At 19.2% G+C, this 21,087-nt stretch overlaps 5 protein-coding genes across 5 annotated transcripts; all 5 read left to right on the top strand. All coding sequences in view use genetic code 6, as the record gives it.

The window, feature by feature from the left end:
* Positions 1–4,652: 4,652 nt before the first annotated feature.
* On the top strand, positions 4,653–5,258 carry TTHERM_00128550 (hypothetical protein; the record flags this gene model as incomplete). The annotated part of the gene is made up of 2 exons (XM_001016336.1): positions 4,653–4,682; positions 5,121–5,258. 2 exons carry the CDS (start codon positions 4,653–4,655, stop codon positions 5,256–5,258), a joined length of 168 nt encoding a protein of 55 aa, XP_001016336.1.
* A 1,047-nt stretch (positions 5,259–6,305) lies between these two features.
* On the top strand, positions 6,306–7,082 carry TTHERM_00128560 (hypothetical protein; the record flags this gene model as incomplete). Its single annotated transcript, XM_001016337.1, has 1 exon — positions 6,306–7,082. One exon carries the CDS (start codon positions 6,306–6,308, stop codon positions 7,080–7,082), a length of 777 nt encoding a protein of 258 aa, XP_001016337.1.
* A 3,518-nt stretch (positions 7,083–10,600) lies between these two features.
* On the top strand, positions 10,601–11,851 carry TTHERM_00128570 (zinc finger, C2H2 type family protein; the record flags this gene model as incomplete). Its single annotated transcript, XM_001016338.2, has 1 exon — positions 10,601–11,851. One exon carries the CDS (start codon positions 10,601–10,603, stop codon positions 11,849–11,851), a length of 1,251 nt encoding a protein of 416 aa, XP_001016338.2.
* A 264-nt stretch (positions 11,852–12,115) lies between these two features.
* On the top strand, positions 12,116–12,577 carry TTHERM_00128580 (zinc finger, C2H2 type family protein; the record flags this gene model as incomplete). The annotated part of the gene is made up of 1 exon (XM_001016339.1): positions 12,116–12,577. One exon carries the CDS (start codon positions 12,116–12,118, stop codon positions 12,575–12,577), a length of 462 nt encoding a protein of 153 aa, XP_001016339.1.
* A 7,733-nt stretch (positions 12,578–20,310) lies between these two features.
* Positions 20,311–21,087, top strand: TTHERM_00128590 (hypothetical protein; the record flags this gene model as incomplete). Its single annotated transcript, XM_001016340.1, has 1 exon — positions 20,311–21,087. The coding sequence occupies one exon, from the start codon at positions 20,311–20,313 to the stop codon at positions 21,085–21,087; it is 777 nt and encodes a 258-aa protein (XP_001016340.1).

The raw sequence follows: 21,087 nt of genomic DNA, 5'->3' as shown, positions 1-21,087 counted from the left end.
CTTTACAGATTTAATAAATCACCTTACAAAATTCTTAATGATTATTTTTTAATTATTGATCTTATATTTTCTTATTAAGTAGAGATTATGTTATTTATTGCATGTTTTTGCAAATATTAAATTGTTAGCTCTGCCATCTAATTTAATCTAAAAGTAAATAAATATACTGATTTAAATTCTAAGAAAATTGTAACACTTTCTATTTTAAAAATAAAACCTAACACTGATCATTTTCATATATAGAAATTTAACTAATATATGTTGTACTCATCTTCATTGTAATTTTTACAAAAAATTTTTGATAAAAAATGGATATTTTCTTGTCATTTTTTTTCAAATAAAAGGAAATCAATCTTTCTATAAATTAAAATTAAACAATCAAATTTATATTGTATTTATAAAAAATTTTTTTATTTAAGTTAATATTATCACAGTAACTATTATGCATAATGAAATAAAACTTAAAAATATTTTTTTCCTCTAAAAAAATATTATATGAAATAATAGATATAATAAAAATCTCTGTTTTTTAAGTTTCCATTTTTAATAATGCGTCTCTTTTAAGAAGTTACGAAAAAGGATTATAACAAATTAGTATTTATCAGAATATTGATTAAGCCCAAAATCAAATACTTGTGTAAACAGTAATGAATTTTCTAAACAAAAATGAATTCTTTTTATAATTTCAAGCACAATGCATTTATATGAAATAATTTTTTATTTAAAAATTATATCTGAAGTCTTAAATTTCTTTAACTTATGTATTACTTTTTAAAAAAGAGATGATTAAGAGAATACTTCTTTATTACTATCGAACTATTTAAAATAATGAAAAATGAATATTTGCGATTGAGCTATATTATAAAAATATTAAGTTAAAATATTCCTAACTATAAATTTATTTGATTTTTTAGGTAATATAAATGTTATTTAGTATTAAAATAATTAATTCAGGGTAATTATTCATGAATTATTAAGCTTTAAAATTTTCTTTGATTTGAAACAATAATTAATTTTAATAATATTTAGTATGATATAGTAGATGAGAAAATAACTATCAAACAAACAAATAAATGATCAAAAATTTGCACAAAAATAATTTTTAATTATAAAAATGGTCGAATAAAAAAACAATTTAATAATTACAATATCTAAATTTCTCTTGTACTTTAGGCTATTAAATAAATTTTGTAAAGAATATAAATAGGGATTTTAAAAGGCATTAAAGTAATATTATTAACCAACAGCAATCGAAGTAACGTGACGATAGCTAATTAAGCACAAAAAAATATTTATAACTATAATAGTATTAGGCGGAAGAATGAAAATCTCAGAAATCTATTAAAAATAGAAGAATATTAACAATATTTTGATGCCATTTAGATGCAAACAAAATAATTTAAATAATGAAACTAAATTTTAATTGCTAAGTAATTAGGCTATAAAAAGATTTAATATAACGAAAAAAACTCCCAAATCTATGCATAAATTTAATGGCGATCAAAAAAACTTTAAAGACAGATAACATTTTGAAAGTTATAACTTATGGATACTATTAGTTAAAAGATGATAAACTGAGTTCTAACTGTAAGAGATTATATATGAAGACTACACTTATGATAAAAAAATCTTCTGCTATATTGTCTTTTTAAATATCACATTGAAAATATAAAGTAAATCTGTCTTGAAGAAAGCAAAGTTCTAGATTAAAAAAGACATTAAAATGTTGTAAATCATAAATTCCCTTGAGAGCTTCTTTGTGATGATAAAAGGAAAATAATTAAAAAACTATAATCAAAAATGTTTAAATGTATTATTTGTTTAACTAGATTAATTATTTACCATTAAAATTATATTATGATAATAGGTATAAAATACTCTATGTATGGGCAACGAGGTATTTAAAATAATTAATATAAAAATTCTTATGGTATTAATCACTTTAAAAAACAAAAATGAAATAATATTCAAAAAAATATAAGTAAGTAACCCTTTTTTTATGGGTATAATAATATTTAATATCATTTTTAAAAATTAATCGCTATAATAAAAAATAATGAAAAAAATAAAATGTTGTAAAATCGGTAAACAAGTAAACAATAGATAGCTGTATTAATATTCGTATTTTTAATTCAATGTAACATACTGTCATAATAAAGGGATCAATTAATTTTATTTGTATTTTTTAATTAATTAGTTATTTACTTTTTGCCTTTAGTCATCTGTTTTTATTTTACATTATATCTATTATTTTTGTGCTTATATTTATCTAAAGTAGAAACTAAATTAATTTTATTCATAACTTCTATTGCACATTTTTTCTAACGCTATAGATGAAAATAAACCAAATATAAAAGATTTCCATATTTTTGTCTATATAAGAAAAAAATGCATGCAAACTCTGATGTGAAATATCTTTAAGGAAATAACTTTACTTTCTATATTAGGATCACATTGAATAATGATTTAAAAAAAGACCAGCTTTTTAACTAATCCTACATGCAAAACTTAGATCTAGTAAATAAATTAGTAAGCAATTAATGTCAATCTACGTAACAAATAACATTAATGCCATTCAAAATAATTAATACTAGGTTGAATAGGATTAATTATGAAAAGCTAATTTACAGAGAGAGTGTCTTTTATAAAAGTCTATTTTCTTTATAACATAATTTTATTTGTGTTATAGATGCTTAATAATTTAGTAGAACCTATTATAAATTAAGTGTATATTTTAAAATTATTAAATTCATAACCACAACTCAAAACAAAAAAAATTTAAAAACAAAGACAGTAATAAAAATATGAAATTCATGTGCACACATATTCTTTAAAATAAAAACCACATATTTTCCTTTAAAAAAAGAATTTTCAAAATCAAGTAGCTAAGGTTTATATTTAAAAAAGGTGAATTTGATATATTCAATTTTTTCTTACATAATATTATTTATTTCGAAAAGAACAAATGCTTATAATAAACACAACGTTCACAAAGAACGTTATTGATTATATAAAATTTATTTATGAATTATATTTAAAAGTCAATATTTTTTGATCATTTCATTTTTCAAAAATATTATTTATATTATTTAGGTAAATAATTAAGAAAAAGTTTTCTGATAAATCTTTCTCTTCAAATAACGCTTTTAATGTAGCATTTCTTTGTGTCAGTTTTTTATTAATTTTATAAATTGTAAATAACAAATAATTGTTCTTATATTTACTATAAAAAATCAAAACCTACTCTATTATTATATTTTTTCAATAATTTTGTTATAATTCTAAAGAATAGAAAAATTTTGACAAAACTAATGCCTTTTTTTATGATAAAAATGAAAATATTTTGTGAATATATGAGGATTTAGATTATTAAATAATTTTATATCTGAATAAACCGTGTTTTTTAATTAATAATAATCTTGTATTTATTTTAAAACTAACTTATAACATTATTAAATTAATGACAATAAAATTAATTAAACTGGCAGCAAATAGAGGAGTTTATATTAGTTATAAAATTTTTATATTATTTTATAGAAAGAATTAGTTCTATTTAATGGTATTACAAATTTTATTTTAAAATTTTTATAATAACTAAATTGATTATAAATCCATAGGTCATTCGTTTATTTTCCTTAAAAATTAAATATGATAGAAGTTATTTACTCACTTAGAATTCTAAGATTTGTTTTAAATAAAAAAAAATATCAGTAATTTATTAATCTAATGTTATATATATGTTAATTTTATGAATTACTATCTAAATTATTATGTTTTACTTTATTTTAAAAACGATTTATTAAATAAATTTTTTAAATTTGTTTTGGATAGTTAGTAAAATAGGTTTCAACAAAGATAATAATTTACTGATAGTATTTAGCAATTCTAAGAATATAAGTGTACTAAATATAAATAATAAATTATTTATGGTAGCTTTCAAAAGATTTTTTTAAGAAGAGGAATTATAAACATTTAATAAAGCACAAAGCTTTATTATCAATAAATACAAACAAAAAAAAATTTCTGAAATACTTAATTAATAAAAGATTTAAAATATTTTTAAATCAAAATATATTGTTTTCTCTTTATATTATTGTAGTTTTCCTCAAATTTATAGTTCACAAACTAAGTATAGTTGAATTAATGAAAGTTTGAATTACTCTAATTCTTCTAGTATCTATAAATTGGTTAGTAAGTATATGACGTAAATTATTTGTTAATTGTATGAGAGTTTTAATATAGAAAAATTAATTTTTACATGAGATTTATTCTTAATAATTTTTAACTAAAATATTAATAATTAAAATTTCTTTACAATACAAAATTATTATATATTATATAAAGTGGCTACATAAATCTTTAAAAATTTTATCAACCAATTAGAAGATAGTCACATAAACTATCAATAGTTAGAGACTGATAAATATCTTGAGTCAATTCATTGCTATTCTTTTATGATAAGCTATTCTTATATATTAAATGAGCGGAGAAAGGGAATTTATTATTTAAAAATAAGTTACTGGTATAAATTTTAGACTAATTAGTTATTATTAAGAAAATAATACTGTATTAAAATTTAAATGAATTAGATTATTATCAATTTTTTTATTTTTTCCATTTAATGGAAATTTTTTTGTAGTAACTTACTAAACATGACAGAAATTTCTTTCTTTCTTAACTAAGTAAATATTTATTTTATATTAGAGTTAAGCTTTAATTGAAAGCATAAGGATTATTTGATGAATTAATTTATTTACCAATAAGTAAGCTTAATATTTTAAGCATCATAATAAAGTAAATAGGTATTTTTTTTTATCTAGTAACCTGCTTTATATTAATTAAAATAAAATAATTGATAATATATTTTTATATTTAAAACTAGTTTATTTTATAAAAAATGTTAAAAACTAAAAAGTATGATATAAAAAAATTCCTTTAGTGTAAAGTAATTTTTATAATTAAAGGAGTGGTTTTTATTAATGAAGTATATGACCATAAAAAAATATTTTAGAAAAATCAATGATATTCAAATTTTTGTGATATTTATATTGAAATAAAAAGTTTTTATTTGAAAATGCAGAATTTCCTAATAATCTTACTCCTGTCTTTAATTAATTTAGAAAAGGGGAAAAGCCAGGAATCGCGGCTATAAATTTAATCTTAGGTAAGATTCAGTTTTAAGCTGGACTGGGTAAGTATCATAAAATTTGTCGCAATAAATTAAATAAACTCAATACCAAAGCTATTACCATAAATGATATAAGTAAATAACATGATAAATAAAATCCATAAATTACTTAAAAAATCAGATATGTGCGAGAGTAAATAAATATTTTCAAGTGGATGCACAAAATATTAAAAAAAGTATGATTTTTTCAGTTAAAAAAAGAAGCTATTATTACAATTCATAACTGAATATGTATTATAATTTTTAAGAAATTAAGCTATTTTAGAAATCATAAGTAAAGATCTTGAAAAAATTAATGTTTCTATTTTTATTCAGTAATTAGAAAGCATAATTTTTGTTAAAAATGTTTGAAAAATTATTCGAAAAAGAATATTCAACCACAAGTCAGTCTTAGAAAAATTAAATAAATATTTTAGGTTGAATAAAGTGCCTCAAAGTCTTTAAGGATGTTTTGAAATAACTTTAAAAATGATAATTAATTATATATCATATGCACGCTTTCAATTATAACTTTTTATAATTTAGAATAAGGAGTTCTATTTATTTATACTTTAATCTAGTTTTGAAAAGTTGTGTATGTACTACAATCAAAATAAAAGTTATTTTTGCTAAAATTTTGATGGAAAAGCTTGAAAATAAAATTTACTGGTTTATTATTTTATTGATTGAAAATCCTATGAAACTTAATTTAAAACCATCATTAATTAAATTTAATATCTATCACTGCTTCTATTCTTTTCGAATTAATTTCAGTAAACATGATTAGAACAGATTATGATGTAAGCTATCTAAATATTTTACTATATTCCATAAATTTTAAATGAAAAAATAATAATTAGAATACTAAATATCTGAGAATAGACAAAAGTTTTTTAGCTTAATTAATTGTATTACCACTATAAATAATTAAGTTTTTATTGAAAAATATATCAGCCTGCAGTTTTTAATTTTTTAAATTAATTGCTATTCCATAATTTGATCATGAAATCTCACCATCATTTTTATAAATTTAAACAGTTGTGGTTGAACCTTATAAAGTTTCATAATAAAATTTAAATAAAAATAATAATTATAATTATAAAAACCAATTAACACTATTTCTACAAAATATCTCTCAATGAATACCAATTAACACTCCCCTCTCTAAATCTCTGAAAAAAAGAGTGAAAACCTCAAGAGCGCTTTTAACTAGAGTTTCTCCATCGCCCTTTTGATTGAAATTGCTGAAAAAGTTGCTAACTAAGATGTATGGATTTCATAATAAAAAGTTGAGAAAATGACTTGTGTTAATGACAATCAAAAGTAACATCTTGAAGAATAATAACACTTTTCTAGTAACAAAAACAATTCTGAAGATTTATTTGATAACATTGACACCAGCTCAATGCCTGATATAGAGATCATTGAATATTAAGAAGATTCTGAAATAATTAGCACATAAGATAACAAGTAAAGTAGTACTGACAACTCAAATGAATTTGACCTTGAAGAAAATGTCTTTGCTATTAAAAACTCAAATATTATGAAAAATATTTTAAAATCCTTCTAGAGATATATTGAGAATGAAAAAGACTATGATAAATAGAACTAATTCTGTAAACTGGCAAATAAAAAAAACTATTCTTAATTAGTCAAATTATTGAAGAAAAACTTGAAAGTTTATGGAAAAAGATGGAACATGAAAGCTATGAATATGATTGAGAAAGATTCCTTCAAGATGCTTCTCAGGTACTTTCTTTAAAATATCGAATTCATTTGGCTCGAGAACAGTAAGGTTTAGAATAAAGAAGTTCACTTACGAGTTGTGAGAATTTTGGTATAAGCCATTGATAATCCAAGCTAATCACAAAAGTTAAAATTCTACCAAAAAAGAAGAAAAATGCAAGCCCTTTGAAAACAAACATGAATGATCTTTCTCTATTTCTTTCTCTTTGGTAAGAAACAACATAACAAAATAAATGAGAAAAACCAGATAACTTTAATAGAACTCTTTTTGTACAAAAAAATAATATAAATTTAACAAAAGAATAACTAAATTCAAATGAATGGAGAAATCCAATAAATCGAATAAATAAATAATATTTAATCAATTATGTCATTCATCAATTAGAAGAAAAAAATTCTATTGATGTAACTTTATACACTTCTATAAATAAATATATATATATTGTTGCCATTCTTACTTCTAAATTATTCACACTAATAATTATCATTATATTGAATTTACATTGATAAGAATATTATTCGATTCTTATTTTTTCGCTTTTATGAATAAATATAAATCTAAAAAGTTGTCATTCCTACTTCTAAATTATACAAACTAATCATATATTTATATTAAATTCACTTTGATAAAATTCTATTCTATTCTTAAACTTGTTACGATATTATTTATTTTAGATAAAATTTTGTTACATTAATTTTAAAATATATTTTAACTCTATTCAATATTTTTTTCATTAAAAATTCTTAATTAAATAATTAATATTCATTATCTAAATGTCTTTGTATGATTTTTAAAAAATTAATTAAATGTAATAAAAACATAATTTGATTTCAAAAAAATAAACTCTACGGGTAGGGTAGGAGAAGTTTGTTTTGATTTATAAAAAATACAAATCAACACTTACTTGTGAAATTAAAAACTCATAGAATAAATAATTAAAAATTAGTTTTGGAATTTGAGGGTAGGTTAAATCATATATGGATGGATTAGCATTACTTTTCTAAAAGGGAATTTGATTTTAAGAAAGTTAGATTTTCAAATCTAAAAATAGCTATAAAATCTAATCAAATTTATAACACATTAATAAATTATTATAGTTTAGCTAATTAACCTTTAAATATTTTGTCCTTAACATCAAAATATTTATTTTAATTTTAATTTTAAAACTGATTACCAACTCAAAAATATCAAATTTAAATAATATAATCATATTATGTATTATTTGCCAAGAAATTACAAGAAACATTTTTTTTTAATTTGAACTAAATTCATGACCCAATACGCTAGAGCTGCAAAATAGGTGAAAAAAATATCAAGAGTAAATCTAGAAATGATAAAATATTAATTATTTTTTGAAAAATATAGCTCTTTTAAAAAGTAAAAAGGATGCTTACTTTATTTAAAATATTTTTATCTTTTGTAAAACATAAAAATAAACAATTATTTTAAAAATTTATAACTAATTTTTAAAGTAGTTCATGTAAAATTAACAGTAAATATTTTGTTTAAGTTGAAAATTTTTAAAGCTCAGATAATAATAAATTAATGAAAGATAAAAAATAGAATGTATTACTATTAATCCTCATTAATTAAGGTAATCCACTACCCTAATTTTCTCAAATTAATTAGAAATAATCAAATTTTTGGAAAAAATTTTACATTAATACAGATTTGTCTTAAATAATGAGGATAAAAAGTATATTAAATAGAATGAAAGAAATTTCATATTAATTACAGGATTTATTTGTATATATTACTTAATATTTTTTAATTATTTTTTTATATTTGCTTACAGTTAAAATAAAAAAATTAAAATAAAAATACTTCTAAAACTATGATTATATATAATTTATTAAAACTCTAATGGTTTACTTAATAGAGTAACACTTCTATCTACTTTCTTATTCGATTAATATAAAAAGTTAAATTATAGAATTATATTAAAAAAGTTTATTGAGCTTATTAAGCATCATAAAGTATCTAGGCTATTTTTTAGTGTAATACAAGTTTTTGATTAACTTATTGATTTTATTAAAGAATGTAATCATAAAGCAAAATAGCAGAATAATTTTTTAGGATACATAACAACATATCTAGATAATATTTTTAATTGTTATACTTTAAAAATTTGTTTTCAAATATTCTTGTTAAACTTAGTTAGCTACTTATTTAAGTTATTTAAGGTTGCTTAATATTAGAAAATTATGAGTATTTATAAACATACATTTATTAATTCAATTATTGCCTTAAGCGCTTTCACATAGATATGTAATTTTTTGAATAAATCTTAAATAACTATATCGTAAGAATATAAATGAGTAAAAATTAAATATTTTAATCACATAATTTCTTATTCAACTCACATTTAAAAAAAATAAAATAAAATGAATGAATATTTATATTGATAGCAATTTGATAGTAATAATAATTAATAAAAGTAAGAGTTAACTTTTTAGCTCTTTTCTCAAAAATTATATCACATATATGAAGGTATATTTTTTACTTTATTTGTAAAGGTATAAGTTAATATAAATTTAACTTTTTCTACCATTCAAAAAAAATCGTTTACTCTTATAAATTTAAGAATTAATTTTTTAATCTTTTTTCCGAAATATCTTTTCTAATCTTTTAATAATACTTGTTTAAAGTATATGTTTTTCCTGCTTAACTATTAAAATAAGCTAAGAAAAGTAAATATAAAAAATATTTTTTCTTATCCTCAATGAAATATGAAATATTGTTTTAATATAATTTTAAATAACTGTATCCTAAATAATATTAATTAGTTGAATTAATTGATTTTTATATAAATTTAATGTTTTATTAAATTAAAACATAATATTGTTATTATTCATCATATTGAAATACAAAATTTTAAGTATTTTAGTTTGATTAAAAGGAATCAATCAATATAAAATGCAAACTTGATTTATATGTTGCTAAATTAACCCTTAAAATCTTAAAAGGATATTTTAGAATGAAATTTTAAAAATATATTAATAGATTTTTTATTATTAATTTTTAAAAATAAGATAAGATATTTATAAAATTAGATAATTTTTGAATAAAATTAGATAAATTAATATAAAATAATTGATTAAAAATTTCAAGTATTTAAAATTAATTAAACAATTATTTTTCATTTTTAGTAAAATCTAGTATTTTTTTTTAATCTCACTTAAGATAATCTTTTTACTTTTAGAGGATATTATTAGCTGTAAATATAAAGAAAATTATGATTTATTATTAATGTAATTAATAAATAATAATAATTTTTTACTTTCCCCAATAATAATTTTAATAAATAAAATACTCTAAATAGTATTTTGGTTGAATTATTTTAGTTAATTTTTGTAAAATTAGAGTTTTTTTATAATAGAATAAATTATTATGATTATTATTCATCTTATTAAAATATTAATTAAAATGCTTTTATTTTTTATTAAAAAGATGATTTTGTCTATCTTTTTAATTCATCAAATTTTAATTAATTTAAAAATCAGCAAAATTGGCTCATAGTATTTATCGTATATTAACTTTATTTTATAATTCATTTTATACAAAAGTATTTTATTGTTTTATTTATAAGATGGATACATAGCGTAAATAGGAACAAACTGATTTTTATATTAAATTTATAAATTAGTACAATTGAAATTGCAAAAGTTTTTGTAAAATCTAAAAAAATGTATACAATTTCTGATAGCAATAACATTGGTCCTGATAGCAATAAAATTTATTTTGATACCAATAACAAATAAGTCTAATATCATAATAATAATGAATAAAATTGTGAATATTTGACCTTCTAAAAAATAAATAAGTAAAAAATTTTTAATAGAAATTCTGAAAATTTCTATGGTTAATAAAATTTATAAGATATTCAATCTTAAATGAATTTTAATGAAATCTTTAAATATTAAACTAAACAAGAAGTAGAAGATATAAAAATAACTTAAAACATAAATTATAGCACTGAAAAAATCTATTCTGAAAATCACATATAAAATATATAAAATGCTCTATAGATTATTGAAGATAATTCTTTTAATCAAGATATTTATGTGTAAGATATATAAAATCAAACGCATAGCTTCAATTAAAAAGACAATAGAAATATTTCTAATTAATAAGAATAAGAATAAAGTTTTGATTAAGCAAATAATTAGTAGAACTTTTTCATAGATGAAAATTACTTATTTTAATAAAATGAAGAAGACTTTGATAGGAGTAATAAGGAATTTTAGGAATTATTTTCAAATAATTAGTAATAAAATAAATAATGCGAAGATGGTTTTAAAGACTTATTTATAAATATTGAGTAGTAGAACTTCAAATAGTCTCCTTAATATTAATTGATTGAATTAAATAATTATTACCAAAATCAATAAACTGAAAACTAATTTTAACAAAATGAAAACCTTGATTAGGATGATGAGGATATATTTTCAAGTAATTATAAATAACATGTATAATGCCAATTTAATAGTTTTTTACATATAAACTAAACAATATTATGTGAAGATTAGCAGAAACTCTACTAATCTCCTACATATTAATAGATTGAAGTAAATAATTAGTAACAAAATCAATAAACTGAAAACAAAACACTTAGCGAAAGATAACAAGTAAATGGTATTTTATTAAACTATTAACAATAGCCTCATAACTATTAAATTAATTAAATTCATTCGAATTAAATTTCTAATTAAAATGAAATTTAAGGATAGCTTGAAAATCATCATATTAAGCCTATCTAATTATAAATTAATCTAAATTATCCTAAAAAAAATACTTGCAAAAAATGTGACATAGCTTATAAAAATTTAAGTGGATTATACAATCATGTCAGAACATATCACGAATCTAAAAATATATAAGATTTTGCATTAGAACCAGCTTAAAAAAGAGGTAGACCAAAAAAAGTTCTCAATTGAAATTAAAAGAAAATAAAATAATGAATTGTATTTTTTTATGTTTAACCAAAAAAATTTTGGTGTTATTACTGTCAAATTAATTAACTTCTTTATTTTATTAATAATTAATTGAATTTTGAATTTCAACTAGTCTCCTTCATATTAATCGATTGAATAAAATAATTAGTACCAAAATCAATAAACTGAAAACTAATTTTAACAAAATGAATACCTTGATTAGGATGATGAGGATATATTTTCAAGTAATTATAAATAACATGAATAATGCCAATATAATAGTCTTTACATATAAACTAAACAATATTAAGCGAAGATTAGCAGAAACTCTACTAGTCTCCTTCATATTAATAGATTGAAGTAAATAATTAGTAACAAAATCAATAAATTGAAAACTAAACACTTAGCTAAAGATAACTAGAAAATGGTATTTTATTAAACTATTAACAATAGCCTCATAACAATTAAAGTAATTAAATTCATTCGAATTCAATTTCTAATTAAAATAAAATTTAAGGATAGCTTGAAAATCATTATATTAAGCCTATCTAATTATAAAATAATTTAAATTATCCAAAAAAAAATACTTGCAAAAAATGTGACATAGCTTGTAAAAATTTAAGTGGATTATACAATCATGTCAGAACATATCACAAATCTTATAATATATAAGATTTTGCATTAGAACCAGCTTAGAAAAGAGGTAGACCAAAAAAAGTTCTCAATTGAAATTAAAAGAAAATAAAATATATTTTTAAAATAAAATAATGAATTGTATTTTTTTATGTTTAACCAAAAAAATTTTGCTGTTATTACTGTCAAATTAATTAACTTCTTTATTTTATTAATAATTAATTGAATTAATCAAAATGTAAGTTAAATAAGTTGATTGAAGTTAAATTATTTTTATTTTTAATAAATAGTTTCAAAGAGGAGACGTTAAGATTTTTTATTATATTTTACAATGAAGAATAGAAATTTGCTTTTTATAAGTTTCGATTTAAGATAAACTATTTCTATTTGGATTTATATGTTTATATTGATGTATTTATTCACCTTTTGTTAATTTTTAGTACTTTATTTTTTTTTTGATATGCACTGGTTGGGATCATATATATTCTTATTTAAAAATAGATTTCAATTTAAATGCTTACCCGATCTAATTAATTTCTTGTTTTCCATATTAATAAAATTTTTAAATAATTGAAATGAAAATTATAATTTTTATATTTCTTATTATGTAAACCAAAATAAAATTATTTTGATGATATAAATTTATTTTTGCAATTTAATAATTAAGAAAGATTGTTGGATTTACTAAGTGTAACTTTTAGTAAAAAAATGTGACCTTGATATTATTTATCTAAAAAATTTTAAAAATGGCTTATACAGTTAGCGATGGTCAAGTTACTGGTTAAACTTAAATTAATATTTAGAACAAAAGCAATTAAATTAAGTTTACTATTTATAAAAGTAATACCTTTCATGCAAAAAGTGAATTTTTAATTTATTGATGAAGTGAGTATGAATATTAATTTTTTATTTGATATCAAGTATACTAATTCTCTTTTCCCTGAAAATAGTAGAAAGCTTCAAATTAGCTTTCTTTAATAAAAAAATAAAATATTTTTTTCAATCTGAATAGAGATTTCATTTATCAAAGTACTAACTATATTTCTTTCTTAAATATAAAATTAATATACATACATTTTTGATAAGATTGCTTGAATCGATCTATATTTATTTTTTAAATTATTTGATCAGTATAAAAGAAACTATCGTCCAGTAAGTAAATTATAGAATAGTATTGAATTCTACTTTAACATAAATTATAAATTCATGGGTTATATAAAAAAAAAATAACCTAAAATTCTGCTTTAATTCATATTGATTCTTTTTCATTTCTTGTTCAGTATTATTGATTTAAGGGATACTTAAATTCCATTTTTTTTTTAAATACGCATAACCTCCACAATGTCTTTTATGTTACTATATTTGTTTTCTTTGAAATTTTATAAGCATTTTTATAGTAAAATTAAAAATTTTCTAAAAATAGAAATGTTTAAGTAATTAAAATTTCGACTTACAAATTACTTCTTTTTAATTGTAAATATCAAATGTAGGTAAATTTTGATATCTTTACAGATTTAATAAATTACCTTACAAAGGTCTATACGATTTTTTTAAAATTATTGATTTTTTATTATCGTATTAATTAGAGATGATGTATGTTACTTAACGCAAGAATATTAAATAATCGGCTCTATCATCTATTTAAATATAAAAGTATATAAATAGACTGCTCTAAATTCTAAGAAAATGTAACACTTTCTATTTAAAAAATAAAACCTAACACTGATCATTTTCATATATAGAAATTAAATTAATACATATTGTACTCATCTTAATCGTAAATTTAAAAAAAATTGTTGATAAAAATAAATATTTTCTTATCTTTTTTTTTCAAATAAAAGGAAATTTCTCAATAAATCAAAATTAAAATTAAATAAATTTTGATGGTCTTTATAAAATTTCTTTTAATTTTTGTTAATATTATCACAGTAAGTATTATGTATAATAAAAATAAAACTTTAAATTATTTTTTTCCTATAAAAAAATAGTTTTTGAAATAATAGATATAATAAAATATTCTCAGTTTTTTAAGTTTCTATCTTTAATAATGTGTCTCTTTTATTAAGTTATGAAAAAGGATTTTAAAAAATTAGTATTTACCAGAATGTTGAGTAAGCTCTATTTAAATATTTATGTAAATAGTAAGTGAATTTTCTAAACAAAAATTAAGTCTTTTTATAATTTCAAGCACATATGTAAATATCAAAGTAATTTAGAAATTTTTATTTTAAAGCAATGCATTTAGATGAACTAATTTTTTATTTAAAATTTATATTTAGAGTATTAAAGTTCTTTAACTTAAATATTATTTTTTAAAAAAGAGATGATTAAGAGAATACTTATATATTACTATAACACTATTTAAAATAATGGAAAATTAATATTTCTGATTGAGTTTTATTTTAAAAATATTAAGTTAAAATATTCCTAACTATAAATTTGTTTGATTTTTTAGGTAATCTTGTTGCTTTTAGTATTAAAATAATTAATTCAGGGTAATTATTCATGAATAATTAAGCTTTACGATTTTCTTTGTTTTGAAACCAGAATTAATTTTAATAATATTTAGTATGGTATAGTAGATGAGAAAATAAAAATCAAACAAATAAGTAAATGGTCAAAATTTAAAAAAAAAAATAATATTTAACAATAAAAATGGTCGAATAAAAAAACAATTTATTTATTACAATTTCTAATCTTCTCTTGTACTTTAGGCTATTAAATAAATTTTGTAAATAATATAAATATAAATAGGGATTTAAAAGGCATTAAAGTAATATTACTAACCAATAACAATCGAAATAATGTAAAGACATCTAATTAAGCATAAAAAAACATTTATAACAATAATTATATTTGGTGGAAGAATTACAATCTCAGAAATCTATTTAAAACAGAAGAATATAAACAATATTTTGATACCATTTAGATGCAAAAAAAAAATTTAAATAATGAAACTAAATTTTAATTTCTAAGTTAAAAATATTTAATATAACGAAAAATAACTCTCAAATCTGTGCTGAAGCATAATGGTGATAAAAAAATCTTTAAATACAGTTAAAATTTCGAAAGTTATAACTTATGAATACTTTAGCTAAAAAAGATAATAAATTGAGTTCTAAAAGCTAACTGTAAGAGATTGAATATGAAGGCTGCCCTCATGATTGAAAAATCTTATACTAGCTGTCTTTTTAAATATTACATTAAAAATATAAATTAAATATGTCTTACAGTAGGCAAAGTATTAGATTTAAAAAGGCATTAAGATGTTTTAAATCCAAAATTCTCTTGATTGAGAGCTTTTTTGTGATAAAAAAAGGAAAATAATTAAAAAACTATTATTAAAAAATGTATATATATATATTATTTGTTTAACTAGATTAATTATCTAACATAAAAATTATAATAAGATAATAAGTATAAAATAATTATATGGGCAGCGAGGTATTTAAAATAATTAATATACAAATTCATATGATATTAAAGACTTTAATAAAACAAAAATGAGATAATATTCAAAAAAAGATAAGTAAGTAACCCTTTTTTAAAAAGTAAAATAATATTTAGTATTTTTTGCTTAAAAATTAATCGCTATAATAAAAAATAAAGAAAAGATAAAATTAAATATGTAAAATCGGTAAACAATTGATAGCTCTAACAATATTCGTATTTTTAATTTAATGTAACATACTGTCATAATTAAGAGATGAATTAATTTTATTTGTATTTTTTAATTATTTATTTACAGCCTTTAAATCATCTGCTTTTATTTTACATTACATCTATTCTTTTTTGTGTTTATATTTACTTAAAGTAGAAACTAAATTAATTTGATTCATAACTTCTATTACAAATTTTTTCCAATGCTATAGATGAAAATATACCAAATTTAAAAGATTTCTGTTTATTTGCCTTAATAAGAAATAAATATATGTCAAACCCTGATGTGAAATATCTTTAAGGAAATAACTTTACTTTCTATATTAGAATCACATTAAATAATTATTTAAAAAAAGATCAGCTTTTTAACAAATCCTACATGAAAAACTTAGATCTAGTAAATAAATCAGTTAAGCAATTAAAGTTAATCTAAGTAACAAATAACATTAATGCCATCCAATATAATAATACTAGGTTGAATAAGACTAATTATGAAAAGCTAATTTACATAGAGACTGTCTTTTGTAAAAATCTATTTTCTATATAACCTAATTTTATTTGTTTTATAGATGCTTAATAAGTTAGTAGAACCTAAATTATAAATTAAGTGTATATTTTAAAATTAACAAATTCATAACCACAACTCAAACAAAAAAATTTAAAAACAAAGACAGTAAGAAATATATAAAATTCATGTGCACGCATATTCTTTAAAATAAAAACCACATATTTTCCTTTAAAAAAGAATTTTCAAAAATCAAGTAGCTAAGGCTTATTTTTAAAAAAGGTGAAGTCGATATATTCAGTTTTCTTACATAAAATTATTTATTTTAAAAAGAGCTAATTCTTAAAATAAACACAACCTTCACAAAGAACTTTATTGATTATATAAAATTTATTTAAAAATTATATTTAAAAGTTAATATTTTTTAAGGTACTGCTTTTGATGCAATTTAATGAGACCATTTCATTTTACAAAAATATTATTTATATTATATTGGTAAATAATTAAGAAAAAGTTTTCTGATAAATCATTCAATACAAATAACGCTTTTAATGTAGAATTTCTTTATGTCAGTTTGTTATTAATTTTATAAATTGTAAATAACAAAGAATTGTTCATATACTTGAAAAAAAGCTTAGTATAAAAAAACCAAAACCTACTCTATAATATCAATATTCTCAATACTTTTTTTTATAATTCTAAAGAATAGAAAAATTTTGAGCATTTTTAATGAATGATAAAAATGAAAACATATTCTGAAAAAAAGAGGATTTATATTAATTTCTAATTTTATATTTGAATAAACAATATTCTTTAATAACAATATGTTATTACCTAACTTATAACCTCATTAAATTAACGTCAATAAAATTAATTAAACAGGCAGCTAATAGAGTAGTTTGTATTTGTTATAATATTTTTATTAATAGAATTAGTTCTATATGATGGTATTAAAAGTTTTATTGTAAATTTTATATAATAACTAAATTTATTATAAATCCAAAGGTCTTTCATTTATTTTCCTTAAAAATTGAACATGATAGAAGTTATTTACTCACTTTGAATTCTAAGTTTTGTTTGAAATATAAAAAAATATGAGTAATTTATAAATGTAATGGTAAATATATATTAATTTTATGAATTGTTATCTAAATTATTATGTTTCACTCTATTTTAAAAATTATTTATTACTTTTTAATACATTTTTTAAATTTGATTTGAAAAGTTAGTAAAATAGGAAAAAACAAATATAATTATTTACTAATGGTATTTAGTAAATCTAAGAATATAAGTATTCTAAATAATGAATTATTAGCATTTTTTAAGAATAGAAGCTATAAATATTTAATTAGGCGCAAAGCTTTATTAACAATAATTACAAACAAAAAAAGATTTCTGAAATACTTAATTTGTAAAAAATTTAAGATATTTTTAAATCAAACTATATTGTTTTCTCTTAGGTTTCATAATAATATTATTGTAGTTTTCCTAAAATTGATAGTTCAAAAACTAAGTATATTTGAATTACGCTAATTCTTCCAGTATCAATAAATTGGTTAGTAATATATGACGTAATTTTTTTGTTAAGTGTAATAGAGTTTTATTATAGAAAAATTAATGTTTACATGAGATTTATTCTTAATAATTTTTAACTAAAATAATAATAATGAAAACTTATTAACGATACAAAATTATAAATAAAGCTGCTACATAAATCTTTTAGAATTTTATCAACAAATTTTGTGATAGTTACATATTCTATCAATAGCTAGAGATTGATAAATATTTTAAAATAATTAATTGCTATTCATTTATGATAAGCTATTTTTATAATATTAAATGAGAAAAAAGGGAATTTATTATTTAAAAATAAGTTACTGGTATAAATTTTAGACTAATTAGTTAGTATTATGAAAATAATACTGTATTAAAATTTAAATAAATTAGATTAATATAAATTTTTATTTTTCATTAAATGGACATTTTTTTGTAGTAACTTACTAAATATGATAGATATTTCTTTCTTTCCTTACTAAGTAAGTATTTATTTTATATTAGAGTTAAGCTTTAATTGAAAGCATAAGGACTATTTGATGAATTGATTTATTTATCAATAAGTATGTTTAATATTTTAAGCAGGAAAATAAAGTAAAGCGGTATTTTTTTCATTCTAGTAACGTGCTTTATGTTAATTAAAATAAAATTATTGATAATATATTTCTATATTTAAAGCTAGTTTATTTTAGAAATAATGTTAATAACTAAAAAGTATGATATAAAAAAATTTCTTTCTTGTAAAGTAATTTTTTTAGCAAATAAACAGTTTTTATTAATGAAATATATTCCAATAAAAAAATATTTTAGAAAAATCAATGAAATGAAAATTTTTGTGATATTTATATTGAAATAAAAGTTTTTTATTTGAAAATGCAGAATTTCCTAATACTCCTGTCTTTAATTAATTTAGAAAAAGGAATAGCCAGGAATAGCGGCTATAAATTTAATCTTAGGTAAGATTCAGTTTTTAGCTAGATTGGGTAAGTATCATAAATTTTGTCGCAATAATTTAAATAAATTCAATAATAAAGCTATTACCATAAAAGATATAAATAAATAACATGATAAATAAAATCCATTAATTATTTAAAAAATCAAATATGTATGAGAGTAAATAAATATTTTTCAAGTGCATGCACAAAATATTAAAAAAAATATGATTTTTCAGTTAAAAAGTGTAGCTATTACTATTTCATAAGTGAATATATTATAATTTATAAATAATTAAACTATGTTAGAAATCATAAGTAGAGTTTTTGAAAGAAGTAATGTTTCTATTTTTATTCAGTAATTAGAAAACATAATTTTTGTTAAAATGTTTGAAAAATTATTATAAAAAAAATATTCAACCACAATTCTAAGAAAAATAAAAAAAATATTTTTGGTTGAATAAAATGTCTCAAACTCTTTAAGGATGTTTTGAAATAATTTTAAAAATGATGATTAATTATATATCATACGTATGCTTGCAATTGTAACTTATTATAATTTAGAAAAAAGAGTTCTATTTATTTATACTTTAATCTAGTTCTGAAAAGTCTTGTATGTATTACATTTAATAAAAAAGTTCTTTTTGCAAAATCTTGATTGAAAAGCTTGAAAATAAAATTTACTGGTTTATTATTTTAGATTAAAAATTCTATGTAACTTAATTTCAAACCATCATTTATTAAATTTAATATCTATCAGTGCTTCTATTCTTTTGGAATTAGTATCAGTAAACATGCTTAGAAATTATTAGCAGACTTGGTGTAAGTTATCTAAATATTTTGCTAGATTCCATGAATTTTAAATGAAAAATAATAATTAGAATTCTAAATATTGAGGATAGATGAAAGATTTTATGGCTTAATTAATTGTATTATCACTATAAATAAATCAAAAAGTTTTTATTGAAAAATATATCAGCCTGCAGTTTTTAATTTTTGAATTTAATTGCTATTCCATAATTTGAAATAAATAAAAAATTCGTGAAAACTCACTATCATTTTTATAAATTTAAATAGATGTGATTGAACCTAATAAAGTTTTATAATAAAATTTAAATAAAAAATAATAATAATAATTATAAAAACCAATTAACTCTATTTCTACAAAAAATATCTAAATGAATACCAATTAACGCTCCTCTCTCTAAATCTCAGAAAAAAAGAGTGAAAACTTAAAGAGCGCTTTTAACTAGAGTTTCTCTATCGCCCTTTTGATTGAAATTGCTGAAAAAGTTGCTAACTAAGATGTATGGATTTCATAATAAAAAGACGAGAAAATGACTTGTGCTAATGATAATCAAAAGTAGCATCTTGAAGAATAACAACACTTTTCTAGTAGCAAAAACAATTCTGAAGATTTATTTGATAACATTGACACTAGCTCAATGCCTGATATAGAGATAGTCGAATATTAAGAAGATTCTGAAATGATCAGCACATAAGATAACAAATAAAGTAGCTCTAACAACTCAAATCAATTTGACCTTGAAGAAAATGTCTTTGCTATTAAAAATTCAAATATTATGAAAAATATCTTAAAATCTTTCTAGAGATATATCGAGAATGAAAAAGACTGTGATAAATAGAACGAATTCTGTAAACTGGCAAATAAAAAAAACTATTCTTAATTAGTCAAATTATTAAAGAAAAACTTGAAAGTTTACGGAAAAAGATGGAACATGAAAGCTATGCATATGATTGAGAAAGATTCCTTCAAGATGCTTCTCAGGTACTTTCTTTAAAATATCGAATCCATTTGGCTGGAGAATAGTAAGGTTTAGAATAAAGAAGTTCACTTAGAAGTTGTGAGATTTTTGTTATAATCTATTGATAATCCAAGCTAATCACAAAAGTTAAAATTCTACCAAAAAAGAAGAAAAATGCAAAACCTTTGA

The sequence above is a fragment of the Tetrahymena thermophila genome (assembly GCF_000189635.1).
Source record: "Tetrahymena thermophila SB210 genomic scaffold scf_8254645, whole genome shotgun sequence".
In the NCBI taxonomy this organism is placed as follows: Eukaryota; Ciliophora; class Oligohymenophorea; order Hymenostomatida; family Tetrahymenidae; genus Tetrahymena; species Tetrahymena thermophila.
The sequence above is the reverse complement of the archived record's forward strand: the minus strand, read 5'-3'. Positions and strand labels throughout refer to the sequence as shown.